A 14160-nucleotide genomic window follows, 5' to 3' on the forward strand; every position below is an offset into this window, starting at 1 on the left:
TGGTCTTCAACTTCTTTGGATTGAGGGCTGCGGGGGCAGGGTCCCCCGGAAAGCAAAACCCACCCAGAGGCCCAAGCATAACAGGGCTGCCTCCTCTGAAGGCGGATGTCACCACTACTAGGCACACACATTTCCTTGGGCGCATCGCTACCCACAACAGATAATTACAGGAACTGCCTCCCAAACCCCTGCCAAGACTGGGCAGTCCAGCCCAGAAGCAGCTCCAGGATGCGGTGGCTCATTGCCTGTAATCCCAGCACTTTGGGAGGCCAAAGTTGGCCGACTGCTTGAGCCCAGGAGTTCAAGACCACCCTGGGAAACATAGTGGGACCCTATCTCTACAAAACAAACTTAGCCAGGCATGGTAGCTTGCACCTGCAGTCCCAGCTACTTGGGAGACCGAGGTGGATCATCTGAGCTCAGGAGGTTGAGGCTGCAGTGAGCCATGATCGTGCCACTGCACTCCAGTGACAGAACGAGACTGTCTTTTAAAAAAAAAAAAAAGCTCAGACCACGTGATGAGCTCTCTAGGCCCACAATGATCCACAGCCCATAACAGACATGGTTCTCAAATCTTGGTGTCCTCAGAATCACAGGGAAGCCTACTGACAATGCAAATTACCAAGCTCCAGAGAGTCTAACTCTACCAGCTTGGGATGGAGTCCGGAAATTTGAGATGATCCCAAAGCTGAATGAGTCCCGAACCTACACTCCGCAAATCCATGGCTTAGGGCCCCCTGGCTCCCTCAGCCCATCCTTTCTAATCATCCATTTCCCAGACCAGTGGTCGGTAACTACCGTGAGGACTCCTAAGGTGGCACAGAGATGTTTCAGAAGCCCCCAAGAGAAAGGGGTGGCCAAGCCAAGGGTTTACAAACACATCTTTTCTTCCCGAATTTAAAGGGTCCCATTAACATCTAAGAGAATGTGTGTGTATGTATATATATGTGTGTATATATATATATTTTTTTGAGACAAGAGTCTCACTCTGTCTCCCAGGCTGGAGTGCAGTGACACGACCTAGTCTCGCTGCAACCTCCGCCTCCTGGGTTCAAGTGACTCTTGTGCCTCAGCCTCCCGAGTAGCCAGAATTACAGGCACGCACCACCACCCCCGGCTAATTTTTGTATTTTTAGTAGAAATGGGGTCTCACCATTTTGGCCAGGCTGGTTTCAAACTCCTGGCCTCAAATGATCCACCCGCCTCAGCCTCCCAAAGTGCTGGGATGACAGGCATGAGCCACCATGCCTGGCCTTAAATATTTCTTAAGCTCCACTGAAACCCATCCGCAGTCAAGCCTACTGCTGTGACGGGGGCAGGACTGCTGAAGTTGCTCGCTCGCCCTCAGCCAGCAAGTTAAAGGGTCAACTAATGCCAGCTCTTTCCTCTGCGTGCCACAGGGTGGTGAGGTCGAAGCTGCAACGGACCTCATGGCAGCACAGAGCCAAGGAGCCAGGGGCCTTTGGCTTTCAGAGAAGAGAGAAGCAGGAGGCCCTGGAGAGAGTGTCCTCAGCTTCGGTACCAACGCCCTACCATTACCGGTGGGAGTCCCGAGAGTGAGGCCAGGGTCCGGCACTGGGCAGGGAGGCAGGATCCAGAGGACACTGCTTCGCTCAGACCAACAGGGAGCAAGGCCCTGCGGGGGCTTTATTTTGACACCACTTTGTTTCAATACAAACAGTCCAGAAAGAGAAGTCATGTCCCTCTGGGGGAGGGGCAAGGGGAACAGTGGTCTGTGTTGCTTGGGAGCCCAACCTACAACCCAAAGCTAGGGGCTGGGCTGAGACTGCCGGTGCGGCAGGGGAAGATGGCACCAAGAATGACACAGTGCTTGGCTCAGCTGCCAGAGGGTGAGGCCCACAGCTCACTGGCGGGTGCTATCCAGGCTCCCAAGCCCAGAATGATGCAGAGGAAGGAGCTCAGCCCCAGGAGCCTGCCTCTGCCCCTCACATCCTCTGCTTCCCTGGCCAGCATCAAGCTCACAGCCTCCAGAGTCGAATCACAGCAGAGAAGACCCTCCATGGTCACCAACCAGGGGATGAAGGGCCAGAGAATGTTGCAGAGGGTCCTGCAGTCCACAGCAGATGGTACAGAGGGACCCTGAGACAATCTTCCAAGTGCTTACTGTAGAAAGGGGTGGTGAGACGGGAGAACCCGTGGGTCTCCAGTCTGATCCCAAATGAAACCTTTAGGTGCCAGGTAGTTTCCTGTCCTTGGTAATGCCTAAAAGGGCCTTTCCCTCCTTCGCCCTCTCCTGGCACCCAGAAGAGGCCACTGGCAGCAGCAGCAGCAAGTCCACAGCCTCTTTCCCCAGGGGACGGGTCTATGGTGAACTCCTTCCAGGCCTCCCCATGGTTCCAGAGGATGGAGACCCAAGCCCTCGAACTAGAAGAACCCTAGAGCCAGCAAAAAAAAAAGCCTTCTACCTTCCACTTTCCCTACTTGAGGAAAGGCTGGACCCAGAATAAGCCATCCTGGGGGAACCCCCTCTCCCAGTGTGGCAGGACAAGTGAGCAGCAGCTGTGGGGGCAGGACAGAAGGACAAGAGTCTAACACACGGAGGGTGGTGTGAGAGGGAAAAAAGGGCTCAGTCCACAGGCAGAGGAAAAAGGCTGGTACTGACCATTCCCCTCACATGAGTGAGCGCCTCCAAGACCACTCCACACACACACCACACATACAAAGTAACAAATCCTCCCCAGCTTCCACAAGGCAAAGCATCCCCAGCCTGGGAACTGTGGAGTTCTTGTTGCAGTCACCACTGTAAGCCTGAGTCACAGAGCTTGGATCAGTAGGAACCATAGCGATCCTGGGGGTGAGGGAGGAGAAAAAAAACAAAGTCAGAGGCTCTAAGCTGCAGCAACTTCCCAGCAAACACACTGTCTGCCCCAGCACCCCCATAGCAAGACTTGGGAGGCAGGGGCTGGACAGCCCAGGGAGGCAGGAGTCCATGGTGAGAGCTGGGGCAGGGGCCACACGGGCACCCAACAACGGGGAAGCCCTGCCTGGCCTCGCAGAAGCTGGGAAAAGAAGAGAAGACCGGTACAGGTGACAAGGCCGGGGAAGATCATGGCAGACACAGTGGCATCTCGGAGAGGCCCGGCCCTGGTATGGAGCTGAAAGGAAGGAAGCTGCCCTCCAAGAAAAGAAAACGCCTCTCTCTAGACTCTTGCTTTTTTGTGGGTTTTTTGTTTTTTTTTTTTGAGACACAGTTCCACTCTTGTCACCCAGGCTGGAGTGCAGTGGCGTGATCTCAGCTCACTACAACCTCCAGGTTCAAGCGATTCTCCTGCCTCAGCCTCCCGAGTAGCTGGGATTACAGGTGTACGCCACCATGCCCAGCTAATTTTGTATTTTTAGTAGAGACAGGGTTTTGCCATGTTGGTCAGGCTGCTCTCAAACTCCTGACCTCAAGTGATCCCATCTCAGCCTCCCAGTGCTAGGATTACAGGTGTGAGCAACCGCACCTGGCCAAAAACGCTCTTAAGGCTCAGAGGGGCTAGGCAGTAGCAGTCTCTCTGTGTGGTGGCAAAGGGCAAACCTCCCAGCACTCCTCATTAGGCCCCACTTCAGCCTCACCTGCAAGGAATTCATCACACCATTGGCCAGCACAGCCATTTTCCCGGCCACAGACTTGACGCCCTGCTTAAACTGGGCAATGTCCGCTGTAGGCAGCACGTTCCCCAGAGACACACTTCCTGTAAAAGCAAGGGCAGGGTGACCCACAGCCCAGCAGGAAGCCCTTCCCAGTCACAGCACGGCCCTCCCGCCCTGCTCCCAGGCCTCACTTGGTGCCTGCCACCCCACCGGGGCCCTACCTGCTCCATGAGCTCCATCCATGTCCCCAAAGAGGTCTGAAGAGCTGATGGCATTGCTGCCTGAGAGCTGCTGCAGCCGAGACCTGGCCTCATACTGTGGTGAGGAAAAGGCCAGGCCTGGGGATCTTGGGGCCGAAGACCCAAGGACTCACACAGGCCAGGCCCTCCTGGTGCTAAAGCCCAAAGCAGTGGCAGGGAGAAAGCTCATGCTTCTGCCTGCTGCCTCAGACCTCAGGGCAGACAGCCCCACTTACCTCCGCATCCATCTCCCGCCCAAAGAACATGTCAGATGAGATGGCTTTGGCTCCTGCGAATTTCTGACGTGCCTCACTAGACTCGAGGCCTGAGCTCCGGCTCTCCACTTCCGTCCGGTTTGTGGCTCTGAGGGGAAGATGTGAAATAGCTCAGACTGTTACTGTTACCATCAGGGGAGGCAGAGTACAGAGACCAAACAGAGCACCAATGGCCTTTTGGTGATGGGTTACCAGGTCCCATTCTGTCTGTGGCTCTGTGACTCTGGGCCCCTCTCCCCTGGTAAGGAGTCACCCTTCTCCACACTGAGGCCAAGGCCCAGAGAGCTTAGTAACCTGCACTAGGCAGCGTGGACATACGGTCTGCAGTGGCCTAGGCTCCTGCCCAAAAGCACACAGCTTTGTCAGCATTCAGGAGGCCACACAACTGCTGCTCCCCTAATCCTAGTGACAACTTGCCTAGTACTACAATGAGCATATGTGTCAGTCTGCCTGGCTTTATACCTACTCTTGTTGTAACCATGAATAGCAAACTGCCCCCTTTACTCTCAAAAGCATCCTGGTGTGGAAAGGGAGATGGTTGCTCTCATCTTGCGATGAGTATGTGGACACTGGGCCAGGTATTTCCGGAGACCCTGTGAAGTAGCTACGTTCCCGTTTTATAAGGGGATAACTCACAGATATTATGTCAACTAAACAGATCCCAGATTAAGATGGAGTAGGGTTTTTAAAATAAGGGGGCTGGAGACATAAAACTCTTGAAAGGAGGTCAGGACTGAAGCATAAAATCAGGTCCCTCCTGCCAGAGAAATGGACCCCAAGCAAAAGAAGCTGCCAGGCCCTCTGTGATGACAAAGCACAACTCAAACCGAAGCCTGACTGCTGCACTGTCTAATGAGGCAGTGCCAGCCACTGGTGGCTATTTATGTTTATCAAAAATTAAACTACATTACAAATTCAGTTGTTCAGTTGTACCAACCACATTTTAAGGGCTCATAGCCACACAGTAGTGGCTACCATACTAAACAACACACAGAACATGTCCATCATCACAGAAAGTTCTTCTAGACAGTGCTGCCTTAGACTTCTCTACCTTCAACTTGTTAAAAAAAAAAAAAAAAAGAAAGAAAAAGAAAAAAGACATAACAGCCCACTCTACCTTTCTGAAATAGGCCGGATGCTTGAGATGGTCACTTCTGGCTCCTTCTCCTCTACCCTGTCCATACCCCAGGCAGCATCTGTATCCCAGCGGGAACCAAAGCTTTCCCCTAAGGAAAAGGGGTTGTCCTTGTACCTAGGGAGACAGTAGAGTGGCTCAGAGAAGCCTGATGAGGAACACAGCAGTCAGGTTTACAGCTAGAAAACAGCCTTACTTTGGGGGTCCAGAGGCGAAAGTACCAACGTCGTCAAACAAGTCCAGCTGCGAGCGAGAAGATTTTGCACTCACTGGGGTTTCCTGCTCGATCACCTGCATCTCAGACAGCACGGAGTGGGAGACAGAGCTGCGCAGCAAAGCAGAGCCAGGCCATGAGACCAGTGGATAGACATTAGCATCACTGCACAAAAGACAATAACCAGCGGCTGGGTTCTCCTTCATGGAGCATCACCCAGAACCTTCTGTCCTTACCCAAGCACAGGGCTAGGCCAGACCCCAAAAGAAGGCTAGCTGTGTGTGGTGACCTGTGAAGCAAACCTCAGAATTCTTGACACATCAGCTTTGTTTATTCAACGTAAGAGTTCCCTGGCCAGTGACCATCTGCCTGTTATAATTTTATTTTATTCATTTATTTATTTGAGACAGATTCCCACTCTGTCACCCAGGCTGGAGTCCAGTGGTGCAATCTCGGCTCACTGCAACCACCGCCTCCTGGGTTCAAGCGATTCTCATGCCTCAGCCTCCTGAGTACCTGGGACTATGGTGCACGTCACCACACCCAGCTAATTTTTTGTGTTTTTTCAGTAGAGACAGGGTTTCGCCACATTGCCCAGGCTGGTCTCAAACTCCTGAGTTCAGACAATCCACCCACCTTGGCCTCCCAAAGTGCTAGGATTAGAGGCGTGAGCCACCGCGCCCAGCTCCTGTTGTAATCTTTTATTTATTTACTTATTTATTTTGAGACGGAGTCTCACTTTGTCTCCCAGGCTGAAGTGCAGTGGCGCGATCTCAGCTTACTGCAAGCTCTGCCTCCCGGATTCCCGCCATTCTCCTGCCTCAGCCTCCCAAGTAGCTGGGACTACAGGAGCCCGCCACCATGCCCAGCTAATTTTTTGGGTATTTTTAGTAGAGACAGGGTTTCACCGTGTTAGCCAGGATGGTCTCGATTTCCTGACCTTGTGATCCGCCCACCTCAGCCTCCCAAAGTGTTGGGATTACAGGCATGAGCCACCGCACCCGGCCTCCTGTTGTAATTTTAATAATGTGCACCAGATGCCAGTGGTCTCTGTCCCGGACAACTCCCTGCCTTGTGCACTATGAACGCCATCCTTTGCTGATGGGGTTCACACGGCACAGGAACGGATGAAAGAATGCCCCGGAACCAGGGAAAGGAGCATGACTGCATCAAAGGATGAGTTCTTCATCATCCTACTCTTTATTAAAAAAAAAAAAAAGCCAAGCGGGTGGCTCACGCCTGTAATCCCAACACTTTGGGAGGCTGAGGCGGGCAGATCACAAGGTCAGGAGATCAAGACCATCCTCGCTAACAAAGTGAAACCTGTCTCTACTAAAAATACAAAAAAATTGGCCGGGCATGGTGGTGGACACCTGTAGTCCCACCTACTTGGGAGGAGAATGGAGTGAACCTGGGAGGCAGAGCTTGCAGTGAGCCCAGATGGCATCACTGCACTCCAGCCTGGGTGACAGAGCAAGACTATGTCTCAAAAAAAAAAAAAGCACCTCAAAGCACAAAAACTGGCCTTATGCACTAAGACCTAGAATTGCTGTCTGGTTCTCAAAAAAAAAAAAGGGGGTGTAGGGTTGGCAGGCAATACAGTACAATTCTTGATGCCTCTCATTCCTCTGTCAGGCTCCACAGGGACACTTTAAGGATTCATTTGATTTAAATCAATTCATTTAAAAATATCCATAGCTTTTAGCTAGAAAAACCCCAAGGAGTGATTATTTTCAATAGGGCTGAGTTGGGCCAGGCGTGGTGGCTCACACCTGTAATCCCAGCACTTTGGGAGGCCAAGGCAGCCAGATCACCTGAGGTCAGGAGTTTGAGACAAGCCTGACCAATATGGAGAAACCTACTAAATCTACTAAAAATGCAAAATTAGCTGGGTGTGGTGGCACATGCCTGTAATCCCAGCTACTTGGGAGGCTGAGGTAAGAGAATCGCTAGAACCCAGGGGGTGGAGGCTGTGGTGAGCCGAGATCACACCATTACACTCCAGCCTGGGCAACAAGATTGAAACTCTGTCTCAAATAAATAAATAGGATGAGTTGGGTTTAAGTAAACAATTGTTACACTGCTGAAAAATTGTTCATATCCCTTAACCCCTCAGTTATCCCTTAACACAGTCAGTCATCCCTTAACCCCTTGGTCATCCCTTAACCCAGTCAGTCATCCTTTAACCCCTCAGTCATCCCTTAACCCAGTCATCTGTTAATCCAGTCATCCCTATGTGACTGAAACAGGGAAAGGAAGGAGTCTCAATGTCCTTTCAAGTTAAAATTTTATCCTCTGGCCGGATGTGGCTCACATCTGTAATCCAAGCACTGGGTGCCGTGGCTCACGTCTATAATCCCAATACTGTGGGAGGCCGAGGCGGGCAGATCATTTGAAGCTAGTAGTTTTAGACCAGCCTGGCCAACATGGTGAAATCCCGTCTCTACTAAAATACAAAAATAAGCTGGGTAATCACAGCTTCTCAGGAGGCTGAGGCAAGATAATCGCTTGAACCTGGGAGGTAGAGGCTGCAGTGGGCTGAGATCACACCACTGAACTCCAGCCTGGGTGACAGAGCGAGACTCCATCTTAAAAAAAAAAAAAAAAAAGCCAGGAACGGTGGTGCACGCCTGTAATCCCAGCTGCTTGGAAGGCTGAGACAGGAGAATCACTTGAACCCAGGAGGTAGAGATTGCAGTGAGCCAAGATCGTGCCACTGCACTCCAGTCTGGGTGAAAGATTAAGACTTTGTCTCAAAAAATAAAAATAAAAAACCATAGCAGCCAGACATGGTGGCTCACACCTATAATCCCAGCACTTTGGGAAGCCAAGGCAGGTAGATCACTTAAACCCAGGAGTTCGAGACCAGCCTGGGCAACATGGCAAAACCCCGTCTCTATAAAAAATACAAAAATTAGCTGGGCATGGTGGCTCCCGGCTGTGGACCCAGCTATTCAGGAGGCTGAAGTGGAAGGACCGCCCGAGCCCAGGAGGCAGAGGTTGCAGTGAGCCGAGATCGCACCATTACACTCCAGCCTGGGCAAGAGAGCAAGAATTTGTCTCAAAAGAAAAAGAAAGAAAGAAAACCACAGCAAACCCAGTGGTTCTGAAACAGGATTTTCTGCCCAAACTGAGGGCATGTGAAATGTGGGTGGATACTTTAGGGTATTACAGGGAACACAAATGGCATCTCTAGACAGGGATTAAGGAATTAAGGATGATACTAAATGCACCTCAATTCTCAGGGAGGTCTGGAAAAATAAACTGTCCCATGACTCAAAGTGCCATCAAGAAAAACCACCCTGGTCTCTTGAAGATACTGAAATAACACCTGATCCTGTGTTTCATTCATACACCTATTCACTCATTCAACTCACTGAGCACATACCTCCTATGCCAAGCACTGTATTAGGGACAATAAGCCAAGCGATCTATTCAGACTTGGAGAAACAATAAGCCTAGAATCCCAAACTGCTGGGAAGGCCCCGCAATGGTTCCCAGGAAACAACGGCATCTCCCTGCCACATCGGGAGCTGAGCCTCACCTTCGGGATACCAAGCCCATGCCCAACCTCTCTGCCTGCTCTCGCTTCTTCCCTTCCAGATTCTGTAGCTTCTTCTCCTCTTTCTTACGATCAATCTGGAGCTCCTGGTAGGCCAGACGCATGGAGGCGACCCTTAGAGGGAACAAAGGTGTCAGTGGCCACCACCTATCCGGACCTGTCCAACCTACCCACCCACCAAGCCCCACACGAGCCTGAGGCCCCAGCAGCAAACACTCACATGGACTCCTCTGCCTGCTTCTTGGCATCGGCCGCCTGCTGCTCACGGAGCTTCTCTGCTACCTGGGCCTGCCGCTCAATCTCACTGAAGCTCTGGCTGCTCACCTTCTGGGCCCCGAGGCCTTTCTTGGCACCCAGCTGGGAAGAGAATCATGTCAGGGGCCTTCCCAATCACACTCTCCTCAGACCCGTCCCAGGCTCGGGCACTGTAGTCACACCCACAAGGAAAAGGCCCTTCTTAAAATTTAGGGTAAAAAATAGGAGCCCAACCAGCATGGCCAAGAGAACAGTGCTCCGCTGGAACTGGGCATGGGCAGCTCGCACAGCCCCGGCACAGCCCAGACCTGAGGATGCCAGTTAACGCTGACAGGGACGAGTATGTGCCAAGCACTCTGCCAAGCACTAGATGCGCTCCATCTCACCGACCCCTCCCAGGAGCCCTTCAAGATAGGTTTTAAATCCCTTTAAATCTTTAAATCCCTTTCACAGGCGAGGTTCGGAGAAGCACAGTACCTTTGCCAAAGTCATACAGCTGGTAAATGGTAAGGTCAAGAGGTGAACCCAGGTAGCCTGCACCCAGCTCCTAACCTTTCTAACATACCACCTCTCCCCACCTACCCCTTTCTTAGCTGCTGCTGGCTTCTTCTTGCCAATGATGGAGCTTTTCAGTTCTGCATGAGAAAGGGGGTAGGCATGAGCTAAGACAAAGGCAGCTCAGAGGCAGTAACACACCATGCAGCTTCATGGCAACAGCTCCTAAGAACAGCTTCAGGCAGGGGAAGGCAAAGCTGCCAGCACCAGCTCCAACCAGCGGTGTCCAAGCCAAAGACACATGTGGCTGGGGTACTTACTGGCGCCCAGCAGAGTGAGACAGGAACCTATACCTGAAGCACCAGAGACACTCAAAGTCCCTGAACCAAAACAAAGACTGCGAGGCAGGGAGCAGATGGTGAGCACCAGGCTCAGCTCCTAAAGCAGGAAGCTGCGGGCAGGGCCTGGGCTCCCCAAGCAGCTGTCAGTTACCTCTGGCAGGAAGGGCCCCGTTAGCTGACAGATACATGGACTCTGGAGGAGAAACAGACTTGTGGCTAACAAGAGGCCCACCCCAGAGCCTCCACAGAGCTCTCAAGCCCAGCGGTCTCTATGAAGCGCTGCTTCAGACCAAGCTATGCCAGCCTTCTCATGGATCAGTCTGACAGTCACTCTACTGAGTTCCAGTCCCAACCCCCAAGAGTCAACAGAACAAACCGAGGTCAGCAAATGGACTGTTCACCCTGAACCAAGTCTGAAGGACACTAAGGAAAATGTAGAAAAGAGTTAAAGGACAGGCTGGTGGACTGGCTGAGAAAGAACAATGTCATCTCCAGCTATCGGCAGCTCCGAGCTGTCCCTCCACCCCAGGAAATGCACCAGACAAGCCAGTCCTGCCTCAGAGCCCAGGAACAGGTGTCCAGTCTCATGCTGGCCTCCCCAACACTTTGGCTAGACCCAGCCCCACACTCAGAGGCAGACCCCAGGCCTTATACACCAGCCCACCCAGATTCATCAATTCAAAGGGCTTGGCTCTAAAATCAGTGTTGCAGCCACCATTTCAATCACAGTCCCCACTCCAGAGAGGTCAGACAGATGGTCAGTCTCCTGTGGCCTCTGTCCACATGGCCAGGTAGCAGGCACTCTGAAAAGAACATTTGAGGTCCACCCTCTCCCAAGCCACCCCACGCCCGCCCGCTAGCATACTGACCCAGTGAGGCTTTGGGTGAGGTGCCAAGCAGGTCTGTGTTGGGGCCATGCTCCGGCTCTGTGGATGCAATGGTAAGAGTTAGAGATGAGGCTCCTAGCTTCCTGCAACCTCCCCTTGAAAGAAGTGATGGGACGTGAGTCAGTGGCTTTCCTCAGCTTGCCACCGAAAGATAAAAGGAGTATCTACCACTTCCTCTAAGGATTAAAATGAATCCCAGCCCACGCAAAGATACAGGAGGACCCCTGCTCCTATTGTCATGGCCGAATATCCCCTTCCAAACCCTGAGTCCTCTCCTAGGACCAGGGCTCCTGGTTGGAATCTGGGCTGAACTCACGTGCCAGGCCACTGCTCTCTGCAGACGGGGCTGGCTGCTGGGTCCCTGAAGGCTCAGTGGCTGGCGCATCCCAGGCAGGAGGCTGAAAAGGAGACCAGATAACAGAAGCCTCGGTGAGCCGCTCCTGCTGGCAAGGAGCACCAAGACCTACAAGCACCTTGTGGGCAAGAGATCGTACTTCAAGCCCATGAGGAAAGGGAGTGGAGGGGAGCAAACACAATCACAGTTGCTACTCACTGTGGAAGAAAGCAGGAAAACAAGCAGCCCCCACCCCAACCCCTTCACTATTTACTTAAAGCAAGAGTCCATTCTCCTAAGTTAAAGACAGTTACCTAATACGACCTACGCAGGCACAGATCTAAAGGTTCCTCATATATAAATACATTTAATTATCACTACAACCCCTATGAAGGAACTATATCTCCATTTTAGAAACTGAGGTTTTGACAGGTCCAGTGACTTGGCCACCATCACAGAAACGCTGAGTAGAGAACAGGAATTGAGGCCAAGAGTCTAACTTCAACACCCAGGGTCAGTAAAGAGGAAACCATCCTCAAAGGGGTGGGGTGGGGAGGAGGGAATCCCTTCACTGTCCCCAAGCACAGTGCCTTTCTTATAAGGGAAGAAGCCAGGAAAACTTGTTTGGGGCCCTAGACACCTCTTGAACCTTCAAGAAGCTGCTCCTCTTCCCCACCAGCCCAGTTTATAGGAGTCTACTTCTAAGGAGGGCTACACTGCACCCCCATTTATGGAGGAGGAAACACCCAGGCCTACCCAGCAGGAACAGCAGACTCCATACATTCCAACTTAGTGGACTTCAGACATGGTGTCCGAGACATCACATCAAAGCAAATGGAATCTATAGCCATGATCACAGAAGGCCTTGGCCTTGGTAAACTGCTTGTCAAGAACAATTGGGAAAAACGTTCCTTGTGGGCACTCACTTGAGTGTGTTCTGTGAAGAAATCAGAGTCCTTCTTCTCCGGGGAATGATTAGGAACGGCACTACTTATGTTGTCTATCCAAAGCTAGAAAGGAGAAGGCACCCCTGAAACACAGGGCTCTGAATACTCCTAATCCTCCCACCCCAGCCCCAAGAACAGGCACTTACATCAGTGCCGTGCCTAGCCAGGGCCGCACTCCCCAGCTGCCGGATCTTCTCCCGGTACATCTGGGCAGCTCGGCTATTGTATTTGGTGTTGGCATCATTGGCTGTGCATCCATGTTGGCGGAAAAAAGCCGTCTGGAAAGCAAAGAAGAGAGCAGCGCGAGCTACAGGTGATTCTCAAGAAGGAAATGTGTTGGCTGTAGGAAGCATCGCCTTATGACAGCCGAGTTATTATCTATACAGGGTGATACATGCTACTGACACTGGTTTTTCAGAGATACAGTTCCTCGAAATTCCTGCAAAAAAACACCTTGCAGCCTGCCATCCCCTGATATGGCTGAAGCACAGGCCTCACTGAACCCTGCCTGAGGACAACATGCCATTCCCAGCCTCCCCATCCTTCATCCAGGGCAGGCCCACAAGACTCAATGACTGTGAAGGCTCCAACTCCTGAGGCTTTTCCCCAAGAACACCTGCCCAGTTTAATTGGAATTTGAAACCCATTTAAGAGAAGCTGTGACCAGTTTCGAAGTTTTTAGAAAATGGCTTATGGTGGTGTTATAGAACAGAGAACCCGCTGAACAGGGAAACCGAGAGGGCCTCTTAGGGAGTCGTGCAAAGTTAGTACCCACACAGAAGAATGGAAGGTGGGGGAGGTAGAAGGAGCTTTACCGCATTGGCATTCCCGCCGACCTGCATACACCTCAGCTGGAACCAGTTCCAGTTGGAATCCAACTCTGTGGACCTGTGTACAAGGGCTGCGTCTCACCCACTAGCAGATACCAGCAGAAGGGTTTCCCTGGCAGCCCGATACCTGTCACTTGGCCTCAGGCTGCTGTAGGCACCCAGGAAACATTAATTAGCCATCACCCCATTTCCTCCACACTACCCTGTCCATGAAACCTTTACTCTTCATTCATCCACTCCAAAGAGTACTAATTATGCCCCCAGATCCGAAAGGAGGTCACGTTCTCAGGCACGCACCCCTGGATTTGGTTTTCCCCTAATGGGTGGTCACAGTTTCACTAGAGACATATTAGGCCAACAACATATCAGCAACAAGGTCAATGCCTCCCTTTCCTCCCAACTAACGCTCAGAGTCTCAAGTCTGACCGTCAAAAAACAGCGAGTTTTGGCCCAGAGGCGGAGACGGACCGCCTATGTGCCAAGGAGCCCACACAGGTGGTTCCCTCCGGCAGGAGGCTACCAGACCCTCTCGGCCCGGAGGCTTCCCACTGAATTCAGAGCGGTCCAAGTCGAGGCAGCCACTCTCCCTTGTTGCCCACACAGCCCTGGCCGGCCCAGTGGAAACACGGCAACCGCGCGGAAACCCAACCTGATGAAGCTCAGATGGACGCCCAGGGAGCGGTGCACCCCGGAACAGTCAATGCACAAGAAAACACCATACGTGATGCTGGCCCAACTCGGATTCTTGGCGCCGCAGTCGAAACAGGCCTGGGTGGAGGAAGCGATGAGCGAATGGTCAGGGGCCCCGAATAAAGGCCAGGCGGAGACATCCCAGAAAAACAACCCACCTCCGCCCTTCTCCCTCCCTCAGGCCCAGCGGGACGAGAGACTCCGCGCTCCCCGTGCTCACGCACCTTGTTGGTTGGAACTGCGCGAAGCCTCTTAAAAAGAGTCTGGATTTCGGTCTTGTTGGGCTCCGCCGCCATTTTCTCTCCTTCCCAGACACAACCGCGACCGACGGGTCCCGCCGCGGGCCAATCCACGGCGGG

The 14160-nt window shown here is 52.4% G+C and overlaps 2 protein-coding genes across 5 annotated transcripts in view; one reads left to right on the plus strand and one right to left on the minus strand.

Annotated features, from left to right (window-relative positions):
• The window catches only part of LOC105527123 (chromosome unknown open reading frame, human C11orf49), a 257050-nt gene extending 255359 nt beyond the window's left edge, over positions 1-1691 (plus strand). The window contains exon 9 of the mRNA XM_011963331.1: positions 1401-1691. Coding sequence (XP_011818721.1) covers positions 1401-1560 — 160 coding nt within the window. The 3' untranslated portion in view covers positions 1561-1691. The remainder of the gene's footprint in view (positions 1-1400) is intronic.
• On the minus strand, positions 1613-14160 carry ARFGAP2 (ADP-ribosylation factor GTPase activating protein 2). 4 transcript variants are annotated; one of them, XM_011963323.1, is made up of 17 exons: positions 14026-14160; positions 13761-13879; positions 13097-13169; positions 12428-12559; positions 12261-12344; positions 11317-11398; positions 10983-11039; positions 10265-10306; positions 9860-9912; positions 9243-9379; positions 9005-9136; positions 5443-5571; positions 5229-5363; positions 4073-4199; positions 3819-3912; positions 3580-3698; positions 1613-2809 (listed from the first exon to the last, which is right to left on the minus strand). In XM_011963323.1, the coding sequence occupies exons 1-17, from the start codon at positions 14095-14097 to the stop codon at positions 2789-2791; spliced, it is 1608 nt and encodes a 535-aa protein (XP_011818713.1). In that variant the 5' UTR covers positions 14098-14160; the 3' UTR covers positions 1613-2788. The 4 variants fall into 4 exon arrangements, with proteins under 4 accessions (XP_011818713.1, XP_011818712.1, XP_011818714.1 ...); XM_011963322.1 differs by having other exon boundaries at positions 11317-11473; XM_011963324.1 differs by lacking the exon at positions 10265-10306.

Source organism: Colobus angolensis, unplaced genomic scaffold (assembly GCF_000951035.1).
Source record: "Colobus angolensis palliatus isolate OR3802 unplaced genomic scaffold, Cang.pa_1.0 Scaffold61, whole genome shotgun sequence".
Taxonomy (NCBI): Eukaryota; Metazoa; Chordata; class Mammalia; order Primates; family Cercopithecidae; genus Colobus; species Colobus angolensis.

Bases quoted from the DNA above. Each gene is read 5' to 3' on its own strand.
- ARFGAP2 (XM_011963322.1), bottom strand. From the start codon at position 14,097: ATGGCGGCGGAGCCCAACAAGACCGAAATCCAGACTCTTTTTAAGAGG. The intron at 9,913-10,264 runs GTAACTGACAGC...TTTCTCATGCAG, and splicing joins CGGGGCCCTTCCTGCCAGAG to AACTGAAAAGCTCCATCATT. The intron at 9,137-9,242 runs GTGAGTGTTTGC...GTTCCCTCTAAG, and splicing joins AAGCAGGCAGAGGAGTCCAT to GGTCGCCTCCATGCGTCTGG.